The sequence below is a fragment of the Pipra filicauda genome, unplaced genomic scaffold, assembly GCF_003945595.2.
Source record: "Pipra filicauda isolate LSUMZ 115617 unplaced genomic scaffold, ASM394559v2 scaffold165_size2600900_pilon, whole genome shotgun sequence".
Classification (NCBI taxonomy): Eukaryota; Metazoa; Chordata; class Aves; order Passeriformes; family Pipridae; genus Pipra; species Pipra filicauda.
This window is the reverse complement of record NW_024104162.1, coordinates 2,486,285-2,505,621: the sequence shown is the minus strand read 5'-3', so window position 1 is coordinate 2,505,621 and position 19,337 is coordinate 2,486,285. Positions and strand designations below refer to the sequence as shown.

Below are 19,337 nucleotides of genomic sequence, written 5' to 3'. Positions count from 1 at the left end.
TTTGAACTGTCTTGTTGTCACATTTTATTTTACACAAGTGACATGTTCACTTCCTCTTGCTATTAGCAACTTATTGTATATTTTAACTGGAGAGTTTAGAGCTTAAAAGACTAATTGCACAAAGTTCTCAATGCCATCACTCTAAGTATCACCTAGAGCTGACAGATTGGGCAAGCTTGACATAAGGAACATCTGCAATTAGTACACTGTTACAGATATGTAAGTGGTAATTATTGATCAATTAACATGAACCTGCAAATCAAATCTGAATTTGAAATAAAACTCAATTAGTGCTTACTAATAGCAAATTCAGGACTTATCATTCATCGACTTGGCTTCCTCCTTCACTCCCTTCCAGCAGGGTCACACCAGGTAAACTTTGCCATTCTGGGTCAGTTTCTGCTGATATGAAGCCTTCTGAACACTTCACTGTTCACTAAGTTTCATTCCGGCCATTTAGATTTCACAAAGTCTCCATCATATTACCTGCTCCCAGCTGTCCATCCTCACCCACACTCACCTCCCCTGACTTTTTACAACAGCTCAGATGAGTCTTTGGTTCATCCACTGCTACTCAGTTTTACACTACTGTTGCACCTACTTTACTCCAAACTATAACACCAGATGTACTGAGGCAAACTTTCAGACACACAACATTTTGGCAGTACCACTCTAAGGGTCACTGCTGCAGAAGTGACAGCAAGGTGTGGCTCTAGCCAATGAGACCAGAACAAGTAACTCCCCAGAGCTCTGCAGCAAAGCAACACCAGCAGTTCAGTGTCTTCATAGTCAAATGAAAGTATTTTTCAGTACTACAGCCCCCCCCCCAGCAAAACCTAAAGTCTCCAAGAATTATTACATTTGAACACCAGCAAGAGTTGTTGCTCACACTCTAACTAGATTCTACTGAGCATCTCTGTGTTGTAGTTAAATGATATAACATAGGTATTTAGGATCTTCTGGAATATACAGAAGTGGTATAAAATTGTTCTCTTAGTCTGAGAAGAGAGAATTCTGTATAACAAAAATAGAAGTATGTTGGATTTCTTGAGCAAGTCCCCAGGTGTGACAAGACAACTTGTTTCTCCATTTAAAAGATTACAGTATGCACAACTCTACAGGTTTTGGTACTGCATGGGATAAACAACATAATTGAAGCACAATAAAATCTCGGGCAACATAAACCATGAGGTCAGACACCACAGTATGTTGTATTCATTGTTTATTGAACTTCAAATTCCATGGTACATCACAGATTAAATAGTTAAAAACTGTTTACTATCATACAATGTTCAGAATAGTCTTTCAAAACATCCCTTTGGACAAAACTAAGAGCCAAATTCAAGCACAATTCCCCCAGAACAGTATGCCAGGAGTGGAAGAAAGCTTCAGAGTACTGACTGTACACAACACTACACAAAGCACACCAGGCCATTGCTCTGTGCTGCCACACATAATTCAGAGAGCAGTTCTAGACAGTGCTTAACTACCATCACAGGCAGGCACCTACTGTATTAGCGAGGCAGAGTCTGCTTCCCAAAGACTTTAGTACTCCACTTAAGAGCACAGACTTACAGTTGTGGGTTCTGTAAGGTTTTAAGTTACAGAGTTGAGACCAGATTTGGGCAAATTGACAAGGTCTTGCGCTTATGCTCTTCAACCCTGACACACAAGATGCCTACAACTCAAATTTTTATTTTAAAGACATGTCCTCACCTGAGGTCAAACAACTATGAATGGGAACAACAGCAATGTCTCATGCTACTTTGAAGTTTTAGACTGGTTGAGGTGGGAGACTAGTGCTTGAACTGCACTGCTCAACACTGCATTCTATTTGTGCCATCTTGTCTCAACTAAACATACAACTAAGTATAACAAAATTCATCAAAAAGATAAATCTGTCAACTGTAAACTGTTGGCAAGAATCATTCAATTATATATTTGTCTTCTATTTCAAGCATTTGTACAAGACACTGGAACCTAGAAGCATCAGCTTTAAATTGTGCAATTCAAGAATTTCCTTCAGGAGGAGTTCAGTCATGTGACTAGAGGAAGGATCTCCCAACCTTGCATGGAGCCATCAGTCGTAGCTCACCTCACAAGAAGGTTCCGAGCTAGAACGTCAAAAAAGCACCGTAGTGCTAATTCCAAGCAAAGCCAGGATTTACAGTCCAAGATTTTCCTGCTGTATTAACTGTTTCCACGTGCAACACAACCTACTGAGGAAGGCTCTCCAAGGCACCACTCCCAGCTGCAGCACTTACAGTGGTACTGATGCAAACGTTTACTTTGCTGCAAAGCAGTTGGATGTGTTAGAGCTTCCCCAGAACCCAGTGTGAACAACATGGAAACATGTAAAACAGCAGGTTTAACCTCAGCAGCCCTTCTGAGTGATGTCTTGTCCCGAGGCCTTTGTAATATCCATTGTAGTGAACACCTGTAACAGATCAAAAGAACTGCTTATCTACTGTTGTCTGCATTATCATCCACATGGCTATTGGTCTCCTCTTGTAAAGTAACAATGCTACATTTCTTTGAACTATTAAAACAGAAAACAGGTTGTAGTGCACAATTAACATGTTTCCTATCACGTGTCAGTATCTTATGGTTAGGAGCTAAACAAATACTAAATAAACCTCAAAACACAATGTTGTTGTTTTTCCTTGCATCTAAATGGTCTTCAAAAGCAGTTTTTAAATCGAGCTGTGCCTTGCCCCTTCCTTACCTCTGCACAAGTAGGATGGATACCAATTGTTTCATCAAGCAGTTCTTTGGTGAGACCACATTTTATTGCAGCAGCAAAACCTTGGGTCACTTCACCAGCATTGGGCCCAAGAACATGAAGTCCTATCACACAATTCTTTACAACACATGAGAGAAGAACATGAGTTAGTACAAGGCAAAGTGCAACAAAAGCTCTAGTATGTAACTCCCCCTACACTAGAAATGTATGTTATGGAAGCAGGTCAATAGCAGAGCCTTTAACAAAAAATTAACTACTTAAATGAAGTAGATCTGCAGTTCTTTCCAGCCCAGTGTAGCACAATGAAATAAGTTTTAAAATGATTACTCAGCACTTAATCAAAGATACTGTGTAAAACTGAATACATTCTAGTTTTATCAATTGTTTTTATGATTTTATAGATATACAGTATCTTTAGTACATTCAGATTTAATATTATTTATCGATGTTGAAATTAGGTCAGATTTTATATTGTTTATATTGGAGAGCTTTCACTGGCTGTTCCCTCCCTCCCCAAGCAGTCAACAAGAGAAAAAGAAAACATAGCGTTGAACTTTGTCTTTAGCCAGATCTAGACTGATGGCAGTAGGTTACAAGTTCAAAATGGGTGTGGCTTGTTTCAATTTGTTTCCTGAATTGTTTATCAAGAGGTATACAAGCTGTGTTTTAAAACATTTTCCCAGGATGTTCCTACACCTTCAAGTCTGGCCATGATTTGCAAGAGAGGATACAAATTCCTCACAATGAGTAACTTTAATACACTATTTACCTTACATTCTCCTCCAGCATCCTAGGAAAAAAACCTTTAATATAAAATCTAAATAAAGTCCCTCCTTCCATTGCGTTATTTTAATTAGGATTACTTCCAATGACGCTCCAATAAATCAGAACTTTGAGCCTTTTTGCAGTCTTTGAGAAAGTGTTAGGTGGACTAATTAGAAAAAGAATGAGGCTTACTTCCTCTTAGTTTAAAAGCCATGCTGTTTCATATCATTCCTTCTTTGTCTGTTCTCCCAGATAGCTTTGGGAAAAAGTATCAGACAGTATTGGCACTTTTGCCACAAGAACCTGCTAATCACTGAAAATTCCTGTATCTCATCAGTTTTCAAGGACCAACCACATATTTTCCAAGTTTCTATGAAACATGCAAAACTGCACTTCTCAAGGGACAAAAACCACAAGGTCCAGAAACCTAAAGCAAGACACCAGGTGGCACAGTTACTCAAAACTCACTTGGAAGAAAAACTCTGGCAAATTTCTTCACAAATCTATCAAATAAGAATTCAGGGTGAAGTTTCATAATGTACAAAGCCACCATTTGCTCAAACAGTTGCTAAACAAAGGAAAAAAATGCAAAACCCTAAACAAAACCATCAGCTCCCTCCAAATTGATCAGCCCTTTTAAAACAATTACTTATGTTAACAGATTGGGTAGAGCTGGCCTCAGGCAGGCCAAATATAAGATCTTAGTCTTTTGGCCTGTCTAAAAAGATTTCAAGAATACACTCAGCATATCCATTCCAGCCTACTACTTACATTGTCCTGTTTATTGCAGATAATCTTTGCATAACAGGTATTGTTATCTCTGCCTGGTACTGTCCATTCAAGTGGCCAGAACAAACTGTGATAAACCTGGGAGAATGACAAGAAAAAGAGCATTAGAATTTCACAAATTAATTCAGTCAGACATAATTCTAATTTTTAGTATCTTTATAAATACGTGGTTTGACATTAAGCCCACTAAATGTTTATTACATAAACTAGACAAGACAGCAAGTTCTGTTTCATCCAGCCCACAGAGGCCATCCTCCAAAAGTCAGCAGAAGACTTGACTCAAACCATGTACCTCTGTTTAAATACTTGATTAAAACAGCAACAGATACACAGGATTTAAGATCGTACTTCTAGAAAGAGAAGTGTAAAGTTAATAACCAGTTACTGTAAGTTTAAACCTATTCTGCAGAATAGTTAACAGCAGGAGTTAAATAATGCCAAGTGATTTCAAAGACATAAAGAGTTAAACACAAGGCATGTAAGCAGCTTTAATGAAATCCCCCAGGGAAGTGCAGAAGCCAGAAATTACTGTAGAACGTGGAAGTTATGCCCAACACTCCTACAGCCATATGATGAGGTCAGGAAAAAATTGATTCCCAATTCAAGTATAGAGAACCAGCAGAAAACAGCCAGTTCACCTCAGGAGTTTGGTATACTTCAGCAGAAAGTCTTTAATTCATGACAACAAGTAACAGTTTTGCAACCCAGGTTTGGCCTCCTGAGGTCAAATGCTTCTCAGCTGCAAACAGCTACGTGCAATTCTAATGGTATTAAGTCCAGTCCTGGGTTTCTGTGAATTCAGTATCTTATTAGCCAGATGAAAACACTGCCAAAACAGTTCTACCTATCTTGCTAACCTTCTAATCTTGTTTTAACACTATGCCTTGGGAGTAAAGCAGCAAGACCCAAGAAAAACACTCTCAAGCTACAAGTTAAATGATTCTTGAATGCTCTTACCTCCAAGTTTTCCTTTCCAAATTCTTCTACGGCTCTTTCTTCAGGAAACCCACAGCTGCCATACTCTAAAGGAGTAAACACTGTCGTTGGTACGTTGATATAGTCACACTAAAAATAAAAAATCATATTTAGACTATACAAGTTCTGTACATTTCATAACAGAAAAAGTTATATTAGCACTTTTTTTCTTTTTTACAAAACACTTGCAGAGCCCACAGACAAGTGGACAAATCAACTCATGCAATTTTGAGGCAAAAAGCATAGAAATAAGCTGAAGATGTATGCTTACAGCTTTACCTTTCTGGAACTACCCCCATACAGCCTGCGGGCCAGCAGTCTCCCTGCCTGAATGGCAACCGGGGTAAGTTCAAGCTTTCCATCCAAGATATCCCCAATAGCATAAACATAAGGCACATTGGTTTGTTCTTCATCATTTACAGGTACTTTCCCATTCCTTTAAAACAAACAGAAGAGAACAGAATTCAGTATTACAACCCTCCTCAGGGCTCGGCAAAAAAACAGAGGGGAGAAGCTCTGCCACAAAGGTGTTATTCCAACTACTGAGGACATTTTATTAAATATGCTTATGCCTTTTTTCACTTCAAAAAAGGTTTTAAAGGTTCACATAAATGCCAGGTATAAGACCATTTAAAAAAAAAAAAAATCCATCAGTAGCAGTAGGTGTTGTTAAAGAGTTAAAAAATCCTTGCATTCAGTGGTTTAAGGGAGTTGAGCAATACTCACTTCTCATTGATTTTGACACCAATCGTGTCTAAACCAATATTTCTGGTACATGCGTCACGACCAATGGCTATCAAAACCTAAAAACAAAACCCAAAATTAAATACAATAACTTCATGCAAGAGAAGCATAACATAACACTTCCTTTGGTCTTCTACTGAAAAAACTGAAGCATATGAATGAAGTGACTTTTTCAAAATTTTTTTCAGAAGCCACCAACAGTTCAGTCTTCCCCATGTGCAACTTGTTTCAGAGATGCAACAAACAGCAAAACGGTACTTTCAGAACAAAACCAGAAGCAAGTGTCCATAGGAACTAAATTCCAGACACAAAGTTTCTTTCACCCATTCTGCAGACAGGGTTCAAATGAAGATGAACATTGAATTTTCACATATTTTTTTTACACCAGTAATTTAGATTTTTCAAGCAGAATTTCCCTTTAAAAGTTGTCCAAGAAAAAAGCGTTTTTGTACATTTTCACACATATCCATATTCAGTTATTGCAAAGCCAGAAATGCTTACAGTGTTATATTCTCCTTCAAAGATTTCCGCTCCCTCAGTAGACTTTGCCGTCACTTTCAGCCTTCCTGGCATGCCTTGCTCCAGCTGTTCAACCTGTGCAAATTATTGTAAGCTTAGAATGACCCACAGAGCAGAGATCATTCAAACTGTCACTTCAAGCCTTGACCTACTAATCTATCACTCAACGGCTTAGCCTCGTAAAACATTTATTTCTGCAGAGAGCCAAAGCCTTCCCAGACAACACCTGCATTTTACGTGCGCTGTTCAAAGTAACCTTGTGTGGAGAGAGGAAACCTAAAGAGAGCACTTGCCTGAACAGGTACAAACTTCCTGACGAACTTCACGCCGTGTGTTTCCATGTGAGCACCTACTTTTTCGGCCATTTCTTGGTCAAAGCCCCGCAGAAGGATGGAACGCACCATCACCGTGACATCCAGACCTAGACCAGCAAGAAATCCTGCACACTCCAGAGCCACGTAGGAAGCACCCACAACTAGAGTTTTGCCAGGACAGTAAGGCAGGGAGAAGAGGTCATCGCTGAAAAGAAAAGAAGTGCAAGTTACAAGGTTCTTCCAACACAAGCTTGTTTGTCTTTGCAAACACTAGAGCAGACGAAGTTCGGTCTATTATACCTTTTTAATCTCACCTTGTAATACAGAATTCTTTATCTCCAGGGATACCCAGATATCTAGGCCTTTCTCCTGTTGCCAGGACAAAAGTCTCTGCTGTGTGATAGGTTACTTGTCCTTTTCTATTAGTTGCCTGTTGATAAAGATGCAGTTAAGACAGTCTTTTTCACAGGTTTTAAAATAAAAACTATGTTTAAGAATGAAGAACAAGTGGTTTAAAACAAGATCTAATGCATTTAGAGATGCCACACAGGTCATTGAAGAACAACAGGTTTAAACAACAGACTTTTATCAGGCTTTTCTCACATTAGAGCACATAAAATCAGTTACTTTTTGAATCCTACCCATTTCAACTACTCATTTATATTGAACTATTTGTAACAACTTCACTTTCAGGTTATAAAAAGCCATAACAAATTAAGACCCTCTCTGCCCCTCCCAATAAAAGGCCAACATAATGCTAATGACAGAATAATATCAATTAGTTCTTAGGCTAATGCAGAAATTAAAAAATTAAACTAGTTGCATGATTTCAGAGAGCCTAAGATCCAACCTTAAGTGAATTCAAACTAATTTAACCTCTAGAGACCCTTGGTCTTTCTCTCCCAAAATCTGACCTTCATTCTTGCTCTTTAGTTATTTTCCAACACAGACAAAGGGAAACTTCCCTCCCATTGAGTCAACAGATAATTCAGGTTGGAAAAGACCTCAGGAGGCCATCTAGTCCAATCTCCTGCTGGAAATCTTTCTTTTCTACTTCATTTATTGACTAAGGACACTTAAGTAGATGACCTGCATGCCTGGACACTACAACAGTTGGTACATGAGGTACATTGAACACACTACTATCTTACACTGCTGGTCTCTGGGTTTGAAACACTTGCAGTTCAGCCTTGATACTGAAAACAGACAATTACACCCACTGAACACTACAGTTGCCTTCAATATGCACTTTTCTAGGTTAACCTTGCTACAGTATGATCATTTACAGCAAGATTGTCAGCACATGCTTTGTCTTGCAAAACTGACAGTTTAATTTGTATGCTGATACAGCATAAGGTTCCAGCAGTGTTGTTACGCAAGTGCTTAATCTGAATTTAATTTCAATAGTTTTTATGCTTTAGTATGAAGGTTTTCCAAGTTGCAAAATCATACAGCTAAAGCTATTCTTTTTTTCCCCTCCTCACTCAGGCTGCTGAACTCAGTCATGAAGTTAGAGACTGAGACCACCTTACTCTATTCTTGCAAGACACAGGTTTAAAGACATCCACATTACTCTTATGTAACAGTTACTAGGTTTGCAAACACTGTGGAATGTACTAAAGTACAATAATTATTTAAATCAATAATTTATTTCACAAATGAGTTTTTAACTTCAGTTGACCTAAGCTAGTAATGTTAAGATGAAGCCTTTTCTGTGCTGGATTTCAAAAGGCAGTTTTAGAACACAAGTTTTCCCTCCCAATTAAGTCTTTTAAATGCAGTGCATACCTTAATTTTGTGTGGTTCAACGAATTCTCCGTAAGAATTGAGGTATGTCACAGACTTTTCTCTCAAGGACACTCGATAGCCCCAGTTTAAAGAACCAATGTAGTTCTGAATTGCTTCTACCATGATCTCCCAGTTGTGTTTAACTGAAATAAGACATTAATTTCATATTTAAAGAAATAAAAGTGCAACAAACCCTTAAAAAAACCCTTATTCGCTATATATCATGCTAAGAAAACATCATTATCAGTAATGAGGATAATTATTAAGGTCTTGTTCTACTATGCTAATATTTACTTGACTTGCTACTATCTGAAATAAGCGCATTCTAGAAGTTCTTTCATTTATTTCAGATAATATAGGGAGCAAAACACAATTAACTTTCAACCCTAAAGGTTTTTATGACTCAAGAACGAGGATGCCTTCTGATTCACCTAAGAAAACTACTGAATTCTGCTTCTAATTTACTGAGTCCAAAGTACAAGAACGGTCTTGAGCTCAGCATCTCATCTGTACAGTCTCAGGCTGCCCTCCCTGTTCTCACTAACCTTGTTCTTCATACTGCCACCCGTATTTCCTTGAATCTTGGAGTGCCTGGCCCAGAAGTGCTGCTTGATGCATTAGCTTCTTAGGAATGCAACCTACATTTACACATGTGCCACCAAGTCCTAAGATGGAAAGAACCACGTTATTGTTTCCAAAAACAGGACATTTATGCTTTTCCTATTACATGCTTTATATAATCACCCATATATCAGTTGGTGAAGTTTGCTATAGTCACACAAGTAACATGAAATTTCTGTTGCAAGAGACATGTTAAAATACAATGAGCACACTAAGCTTATAAATTTGGATTCAGTTTAAGAAGTGACCAGACTCACTGAACCAAGATGGGTACAGTATATCTTAAACACAGACCCAGGTTACTTATTCCACAGTGCTTAAGATTTTGGTCAAGTTGGTAAGTAAGCAAGGCAGAAAGCCCAGAGTTCCTAGAGTTTAGAATCAGCTATTATGAGGAATTTGAAACATGCATGTGTTTGACATAGTAGCTACAAAAGCACATTCATTCCTCAACTCAATAAAATTTCACCAATGAAGTTCCTCACTCATTCCAATATCACTAATAAGGTCAGATAGCAGGTGTCTTTAATTATGGAAACATGAGACATATATAGGCATGTAGTCACTGTTCTAAAGGCAGTTGTCCGCAAAATAGAACCAGTGAACACACACCACCCAGACACTATTTGAAAGTGATCAAAACTAGAACATTTGACAAAGAACAGAGTTAGCAAAGCACAAAACAGCAAGAACTATCCAGAAAGGCAGCAGGCATGTCAGGAAAACAACTCCTTTTGTTATCTGCGTACCAGAATTACAGGAATTTAGCCTCAATTTCTAAGAGCACAAATCCATAATATATAACATCTCAGTATGTATCACTGGTACTTGAGCATCATAAAATACATGATAACAGAAGCTTACCCCACGTGGTTCCAAGAGGTGTTGGAACAACATAATCCAATACCATTACTTTCTTTCCCAAGGCAGCGGCTTCCTACAAAAGATGGAAATGACCAGTCAGTGTTACTCAACCAAGAAGGCCTGTCCAGTCATTTATGTTCATGATACACTCAGTACTAATAGAAGGCTTCTTTACTATCTTTACTAGTTAGTCTCATTATCATATATCATATCTTTTATCTCCTTCACTAGACAAAAACTGAAATCCCTCAGAAACTACTACTTTCTTCCAAACTTTGAATGTCTGCTTATATGTTCAATGCTGCATCCACATCATCCTATGCTGTTAAAACCCATGACCTGAAAAAGGTAAGAGATGGACTTATGAGCCTATGATACTCTTCTACCTCACCCAAAGAAATATTTATGCTGTTAGGTCTCTTTTCCCTTAGGAGGGCAGGACTGACTGGGCATGTTCATGGATGACAAGAAGTGGCAGCTGAAAGCACTTCATTTCAGGGATTGATGATTCTGTATCCTAAAGTGTTAAAAGTCTTCAAGAGTAGCCTTTAAGTTTTCCAGATTACTGTCTGGAAGTGTTAAAGTGCCTGTGCATTACACATGAAAAGGTACTTAAAAACATATGGTTCCACCCTCAGCCAGAAAACTAAAACCTACTATTAGGATCAAGACCTGAATAGACATTGGCTAGAAACTGGTCCACACAGACCATTATCTCCTGAGTGAGCACCACTACTGGTTCATTAATTAACAAGTTGAACAGTAATACTCATCCAAATATACACTGTTTTATAGTAATATAATTGAGAGATTAGCTTTTGAAGAAGTTTTACATACAACCTGCTCTTTAATGAAATTTTCATGACATACCTTGGAACATGCAAGTCCACCTGAGCCACCACCAATGATAATGAGGTCATATTCATAGGGTTCTGTATCTTTGCTATCCCCAAGAAGTTTCTGCAGTGATCCATCCTGATAAGCCTGAGAGAAAAAAAAAAATCAAATTAGCACACACATTTTTGAGCAAACAGCAGCTGAGTCACACTGATTCCTCTGAGCTAGAACACCCAGTCTAATAGGTCACACAAAATTTAACTATGATCAAACAGCAAATTCACTCAGTCTTGTCTACTTCTATCTGATTTTTAAAGTTAAGTTACCTGGAACGTTGCATCACAGCCACCTATGTGAGTTCCATTGACAAATACATTAGGCACTGTCCTCTGATTAGTTAACTCTGCCAACACTTGCTGAATACTGGCCCCATCATCTAAGAATAAAAGGAACGGGTACATTATGAACAATTTTCAGGAAGAGAGCTTTTAAAACAATCTGAAGTATTAAAGGTTTGGACTGTGATACACCATAGGCCTGCCAAGAAAACAATTCTATTATAAACATCACATTTGCAGGTTTCCTGAACATAAGCAAGTCTTCAGAAACTACTCGTCAGAAGAGCATGCTTACATACAGAGGTTATACTGGTGTTTCAAGCCATAATTCTACAGAATGAAGTTAAAGTAATAAGAGTTTAGTCCTTGTATTTCCTGGATTCTTATTGATCTCTTCCTGACAGTGTCACACTTAGTACTACACAAAAATTCTTTTCCAGCTATCACAGGAGATCACACAGACAGCTTTTCTTTCACGAGAGCTGTCTGGTTTTGGAGCGTGTTCTGTATCCATGCACATAATTTTGCCCAGCATCTCTGAATTATGAGAATATGGAGAAGGGAAGTATGAACATGCTTTTTTACTTACCCTAAAGGTACCTTCAGACTTTTTCTACCCACCACAATGTCTTAAACTTTCCAGTTTTAAAATGATCATTGCTTGACCTGACTTGTCATCTGAATCATTAGTACCTACACACAGGCTCAATTTGGATCTCTTGGCAGTAAATGTGAGAATGAGCATTTACAGAAATCACTTTGACTAAAATCTTTTTATTCCAAGACCCCATCTATTTCGTATCAGTAATCTGAGCAATTGCAAGGGAAATACATTATTAATTATGAGGAATTCCAGGATAAAAAAAATAAAAAAGGGTTGTGCATTGTACTTTGCATATCTTGGGCTATAATTACTTCACAGTACCACAAATTGAATAAAAAGTAAAAACTATGAAGAAATGAATAAACACGTACATTTCTCCCAAACATTGAGACAAAAACACTTCAAAAAGGCATTAGAACTTTAGAGAAAAAAAAATTGGAAACTTAAGTTTTGTACAGAAAAAAATTGACAGTACATATTCAACAGCTTACAAACAGTGCAACTAAGAGTTTACTAAGAATCATGCAAGAAACTACTTGTTCCTAAAACTACATTCAAATCTACATGCACTCTGTACATACATGCATAAGGCACTGCACATATCCTAAAACTAAAGCAGCTTGGACTTTAAAAAAAACTCACCTCAAACTAGCAGCAGCCAAGGTACTAGAATTTACCCTTTCTCGCAGTGACTCAGCAACTTTCCCAATGAAGGTCACCCAAATACCAAGTCAAACATTAACAACTCATCCAAAGCCACAACAGAAACAGAAGTAGGAAATAATATCACAGGCTTTTTCCCAAAAGACAGAGCTCCTTGTAGAGAAATCAGATCTCACATCCTCTATCAACTGCTCATTTTTACAGTTAAAAAAATTTCAGTTCTACTAAAAACACATCCTTTTTTAAAATCCACACTGAAGACTAATTACTTCTATCTCTGCACATATTAAAATATATTTTAATTGTTTTTATACATCCTTTGGTTAGTTCAAGACAGCTTAAGGAATCATGCACAGTCATCCATTTTTAGTTACATTAAACAGCACGTGCTGGATTTTCTTTCTCCTACTCACCAGTCACATCAAGCTCCAAAGCATAGTACTCCACACGCATGGAGTGGAAGAGTTCCTTCACCTGCAACACAAACAGACATGAGGCCAGTGCAAAGCTTTCTCAACATCTGACACTCAGCTCAGGGTAAAACTGACTGTTGGACATACACAGGGAACCTCTAAGGCTCAGTCACTACGCTCTGAGGGCTGGGCTCTACGTAGCTTTGCTAGAGTTTGGCACTACTTTATGTTTTGCACTTAAAGCCAGGCTATTTAACTTTCCGAGACAAGTTTCATTACCTAAGGAAAAGTTTCTATACACAGTTTCCTTAGCTGCAGACTCCTGCATCCCTGACATACCAAAAGCCATGAAAGTGGCTGCCATGTGGAAAAACAAGGAGATAAAGCAGCAGCAAGATTCTTTGGTAGTATTACAGAAAAAAAGAAAACAGAAGGGAGTAGAGGATACCATGCAAAACAAAACATTCTCGAGAAAATAAAAAAAAATCTGGCATTACAAAAAGCTGCAGAAGATTGTAATACTTTCCAAGTGTACTCAACTGGGTGTTTTTCTAACCTCAGTTCTGGATGGACAGAGTGTACCATTACCAGATTCAAACCAGGCAGCCTTTTAGAAACAAGATTTTTACAGTAGCATTATTTATTAAACTCTCAGTATTCAAATTGTGAATTGTCTTTCCAAAAGGACAATGCCATCTCCCAGGCAACTACCAGCAAGACAAGAGGGCATGGTCTTAAGCTGTGCCAGGGGAGGTTTAGGTTAGATATTAAGAAGAAATTCTTTACAGAAAGGGCAATCAGGCATTGGAACGGGCTGCCCAGGGAAGTGGTGGATTCTCCATCCCTGGAGGTTTTTAGATGAGACTGGATGTGGCATCAGTGCCATGGTCTGGTAACCACGGCAGTAGTGGATCAAGGGTTGGACTTGATGATCTTGGAGGTCCCTTCCAACCCAGCTGATTCTATGATTCTATTCCATACCTCACAGCACAGGATTGTATTACATACAGCAGTATTTACTCCTTTGAAATATAATTTGCAGACATGCCTGTGCAAATAAATATTGTAAGACTATGCGTTAAAAAAATAAATCTGCTTTAATCATAATTATTTGAATGTGAAAACAGCTCTAGCAAGAATCACTAAATGCCTGTATGATGGATCCACTTGCCAGCATGGAGTCTGAACATTTTACAACCAGCTTTCTGATGAACCTCAAATTTACTGACAGTGCTTCATTAAGAGTATGCTGAGTCACAAGATTATTAGAATAAGTTTAAAGATGTCAAGCACATGATGAATAAAAATGTTTTTAATGTTGCTGTGATCCATGCTGTTACTATGCTGAAGAGTGAGTATTCCAGTGCTTTCTGACAAAGTTTCAGCTTTATACAAACAGGAAGATTTTGTATTCTGTACCAACCACATAGTGAGCTTCTCACCCTATCATGTATCAACCACAACATACAAAAATAAGCTCTGCTTGTACAATTGATTGTATTGGTTCTACAGTTATAGAATAATTGAAGTTGTAAGGGACCTTTGCAGGTCATCTGTGCCAACTCCCTGCTCAAAGCAGAGCCAAAATGCAAACGCTGATCACATTGCTTAAGCACTGTCCCCTCATTCTGAACATCCACAAGGACAGAGACACCAGAACATCTCTGGGCTGGTTCAGTGTGTGACCATCCTCACAGTAAAGAACTTCGATCTCATTGGAGTATCTCCCACTGCAACTTATGTCTATCGGTCCTTATCCTTTCACTCCTCAACTCTGAGAAGAGTCTGGTCATATTGACAGCTGAGGACAGTAACTAAAATTCCTCCTCAGCCTTCTTAAGGTTCAACAAACTGAGCTCTTCCTTCACACATCCAGTGTGTGAGACACTTAGTCCTCTACCCATCTAGGTGACCTAAAAACTTTGGTCCTAAGCTCCCCATTACCTTCAGGCTTGCTTCCTGGAATGATTATGGCTACAGGCTGAACGAAAAGAAAACAGCAGTGGAACTGCTCCAGACCTCTACTCTGCATCTGCCGTTATTAAGCCCAAGCTGAATGCCAGGAAAGATCTAAAAAGCAGAGCTTAAAGAGATTACTACTAGGATGTGGCAAGTTAAGAATCTGGAAGGAAGTCACAAAATTAGCTACTTGGCTGCTAGTCTAGTTTGCAGCAAAGTAGCAGAGTAAGAGGCAAGATTTCATTAGTTTGTTTTTTTTTTTAAAAAAAACTTTACCAAAACATTGCAACAGCAGCTGGCAGGAGGGAGGACAAGATAGAACATTAGTATAACACGAAAGGATTACACTCAAGAAAGGACAGATTTAAGGCATTTAGGCCACCTTTATTCTCTACTGAAGATACGTAGTAGAGAGAACAAAAATCAGAAGTCAGCATCCTGATTAGAAGTAGCTACTGCACTTTATACTTATGAACAGATTATACTTGTGCTAATGAAACTGAAAGAAAGAACAGTAACAAGCATATGAGCAGTTACAAAATCTTCAATGCATGCAAGAGATAATAGATTACTTCAGTTGGAAAAGGAAATGATTAGGAGTAGAAAGATAAACATACACTAATCATGAGTAATATCTAGATAAGGTGAAGAGGAAATGATTTCTCAGAAATACTCACTGGAGCACTCAGCAACAACTGCTTTTTCCAGAAAACAATTTTGAAATGAAAAGTAAACCTCCCTATGGAACATAACCAGAGAACCCGACACTGTACAAGCCAAAATTAAAAGGAAATCAAAGAAGCTATTAGATCAACTAATGAAAAAAAAAAAAATCCACTGAACACTTTTAACTCAATAAAACTAATACAAACTCAGGGGAAGAAATTCCGGTCTCACACAGTGCTGGAAACTCCAGCAGCATACTGGCAGATTTTCTTCCATACAGCCCTACCCTAAAACTGTAATTTCTTTAAGTGTCTGGAATGAGATACTAGGTTGCATGGTCACTCATATCACAATTTACTTCCCTTCTCACCAATGCAATGGCCTCACCTACCTACTAAACTCCAGTTTTCACAAGAAGTGATAGACTAGAAACACTTCCAAATATTATTTAGCAGTAGATAATTTCTCTGAAACTGAGAAATTGGTCTAACTTTAGAAAACTGTTCCTGGAGATGCTGTCACTAGGGTAGCTAAGCAGGTTTGAAACAGGCTTCATACCATAAAAGTAGTAATGGTATGTCCTAAGTCTGGTGTTTCATGTATTAGCTAACATTTCATAATAGCTACAGCTGAATTGACCAGAACTCCCTAGGATTGAGAACATCATCTGTAATAGCATAAAATATAACAGAAATAAACAGTAACTTCTATGCAATCACAGTTGTTGCTCCTCAAATTTCAACATACCACAGTGTTCAGACTTGCCATTTTTTCATGCTAGAAAAACCTATGTTTTCTTCGTGCATTTCTATCTTGCTTAGTATCTTTTCCAGGTGCTAAGAAATTAAAGAACAGCCAAGTTGTTATGACAAACAAGTAATTCTACCACCACCCCCTCTCCACCACTGTCTTGTTAAACCAATTGAACAATAAATTGCATTTGCAGAAGAACAACTGTGCAATTGCCAAGTCATGTTACTAGCTAAATTGAATACAATCAACTATTTAATTCACTTACAGAATTTATTTGCAGTGCTGTTTCTGAAGAAAAGAACAAATCTTAATTTTCTTCCAGCACAGCTACCTCCATTTGAAATAAAGAATTCTTTCCATCCCCCAAATTAGGTCCTTTTTAGAGCATGAGTGTTCTCTGCACTTGTGCTAATCATCTTCAGTTTTTCAATTAATCCTACCAAAAGCACATTGCTAACAGCCATCCACACTAAAAGACAGACACAATGCACACTATTCATATCTGTCTTTAAGAACTCAGAACTATGTGATTACAGGCTAAGTACCCAAGCTGTAACTACACTTTCAAATTATATCCACTTCATTAATTCTACAGACTAGATCAGCTAGCAAGAATGCTGCATTACCCATTGTTTTCCCATTCCTTTCACTAATTTCTAACTCTTCAGTGGGAGTTGTTAATACCCATAGTGTGGAAGATATTTCTCTGTTTTATCACTTGATGTCTCATGTGAGGCTTCATTCTCTCCAACTTTCTTCTTCTAATTTTCTGTCTGCAATCTACACCTCTGCTACAAGTTTTCTTCATTATATTACCTTTCTCTTCCACTCCAAACAGAAACATAAGCCAAGGAAATCTGCCTATCAATCAGCTCCTCTTCCCCCAGCCCCATTTGTCACCTGTTCCTTCACAAAAATTCATTACAGGTCTTTCAACTCTACCTCCTAGAAAGGGCCATGAGAGAGGGCCCTCCTACTGCCAATATTCATTCTTCCCCTTTGCAAGACAATAAAAATAATATTCCTCATATCTGACTGCTTCCCTGAAGCAAATAATCCTGCCTAATGAAGAAGGTCTGAACAAATGTAGGAAAAAACAATCTGGAATTTAATTACTACAATTAAGTCTTTTTTCCCCTCAAGCTCATTGCCTTAGTCTAGACCTACTGCAACACCAGGAACAGATGAAGGAAAAAGGCCCAAGGCTTAAAAAGCTACTGTGCCACTGCATGATCTCAAAAACCACTGGACTGAGTGCCATGAGCATCAAGACTTGCAATCACAATCAGTAAAAGCAAACAGGGCAAGACAGACAGGAACGACTAAGTATTTCTAAATGGGCAGCACTGAAGTCCTCAAGAAGAGGATTTCTCCACAACAAAAGGTAACATTTCTGTCAACTGGATTAGACTGGAGACTCCAACACTTCATTTACCAAAACTTCCAGTGAGTAAATCGTTAAGTAAATCTTAGAAGGATTTGAGCTGCCTAATATGCTGTACTATAGAGAGGAGGCATTGGTTTTGTCTGTCCTCTCATACACAGAAGTTTCCTTTCCCAAAACTTCAATTAAGTTTTAAGTGAGATACAATATACTCATATAAGTTTTTTACAAGAGGGTCATAACATTTCCTCCCCCACAAGAGCTCCCGGAACTAAACCCAACCTACACGTGGGAGTGAGGCTTCAGAGTATTTTCCTGGTTGTCAGTTCCGTTGAGGAACACCAGGACTCGATCCCACAGTTCCAATTATGTTTTCCCACCACAGTCACATGAAATATGGCAATGTGGGATTGAACTAAAATTTCATAACATGCTCTTTGTAAACATCTAAGAATCCCAATGCCTACAAACACCCACATTCTGTATGGTCTATGGCCAGTGTGTTGGTATTGTAAAATTCTAATGAAGGCCCTGGGTTTATTTAATTACTCTGGCTCAGCAGTTATAGCCATCCTGTGATATTGATGAGCAACCAGGGCTAAAAAGATATTTTTCTCTAAACGTCACAATTAACCAAGAGTGCCTTTTTTTTTTTTTTTTTAAACACGCATCATAGCGAGCATTTAGAACTTAAACTTGCTATACAGTCAACCTTCTCCCTGAAATTTAGAAAGAGCAGAAAACAACCCTTCCCTGGGACGCAGCTTTGTCCAAGCTGAACGCCAACGTGGTACCCAAACTTCCAGGGAGAAAGGAAGACATCCAGCACCCTGAGCTTCGAGAAGCAGCTACAGAAGCTAATCAGAACTCTCCACACATCCATCTACCCGCGTGGCAAAGGGAAAAGAACTACCAAGGACGCCAGTTGGGATCTCTGCCTCGTTTCACGCCTGGTAAGCGGTTTCCAAGGGCTGGCACGTGGTGCTCCAGAGGAACGGGCACAGCGCTACCCTCTGCACGCTCCAAACCCCATCCCCACACAGCCTGAGCTCAGCCCCGTTCCCCTGCGCCCTTCTCCGCCCGGGGCGCTCCCGGAGCAGGTGTGTCCCCATGTACCCCAGAAGGAAGGAGGGCCCGCGGGGGGACCGCGCCGAGCCCGCTCCCGCCGCCGCCTCACCTTGTTGCAGTACGGGCAGTAGCTCTTGCTGAAGATCATGACGCGGTGGGAGGCGATGAGGGTCCGCACGCGGAGCTTCAGCCCGTCCCAGTCGGGGAGCGGGGTCTGTCCCGGCGGCGGTGCCATGGCGGGCCGGCTCGGGCGGGCAGCGGCGCCTTCCCCGCGGCGGCCGCGCTGACCCTCGGCCGCGCCCCGCCCCTTCCGCGCCGGGCGGGGGGACGAGCCGGGCCGGCCCACCCGCAGGGAGCGGGGGTGAGCAACACGCTGAGAAGGGCTTTCCGCCCTGCATTTCAGCCACGTTCTCTATGAGTCGTTGTAAAGTAATGAAACTACTTTTGTATCAGAAGGAGAAGCGTTACTGTTCGCCTAAAGGCGCTCTAGAGAGTGTTAAACTTGCGCTGTTTAACCCGTCCTCCCCTCT

At 39.3% G+C, this 19,337-nt stretch overlaps 1 protein-coding gene across 1 annotated transcript; it reads right to left on the bottom strand.

Annotated features, from left to right (window-relative positions):
• Positions 1–1,207: 1,207 nt before the first annotated feature.
• On the bottom strand, positions 1,208–19,093 carry TXNRD3 (thioredoxin reductase 3). The gene is made up of 16 exons (XM_027714940.2): positions 18,917–19,093; positions 12,978–13,038; positions 11,286–11,395; positions 10,993–11,106; positions 10,123–10,195; positions 9,183–9,302; positions 8,638–8,780; positions 7,164–7,279; positions 6,829–7,054; positions 6,518–6,610; positions 5,999–6,075; positions 5,552–5,708; positions 5,255–5,362; positions 4,280–4,375; positions 2,726–2,860; positions 1,208–2,437 (listed from the first exon to the last, which is right to left on the bottom strand). Exons 1-16 carry the CDS (start codon positions 19,040–19,042, stop codon positions 2,375–2,377), a joined length of 1,818 nt encoding a protein of 605 aa, XP_027570741.2. The 5' UTR covers positions 19,043–19,093; the 3' UTR covers positions 1,208–2,374.
• Between the last annotated feature and the right edge of the window lie 244 nt (positions 19,094–19,337).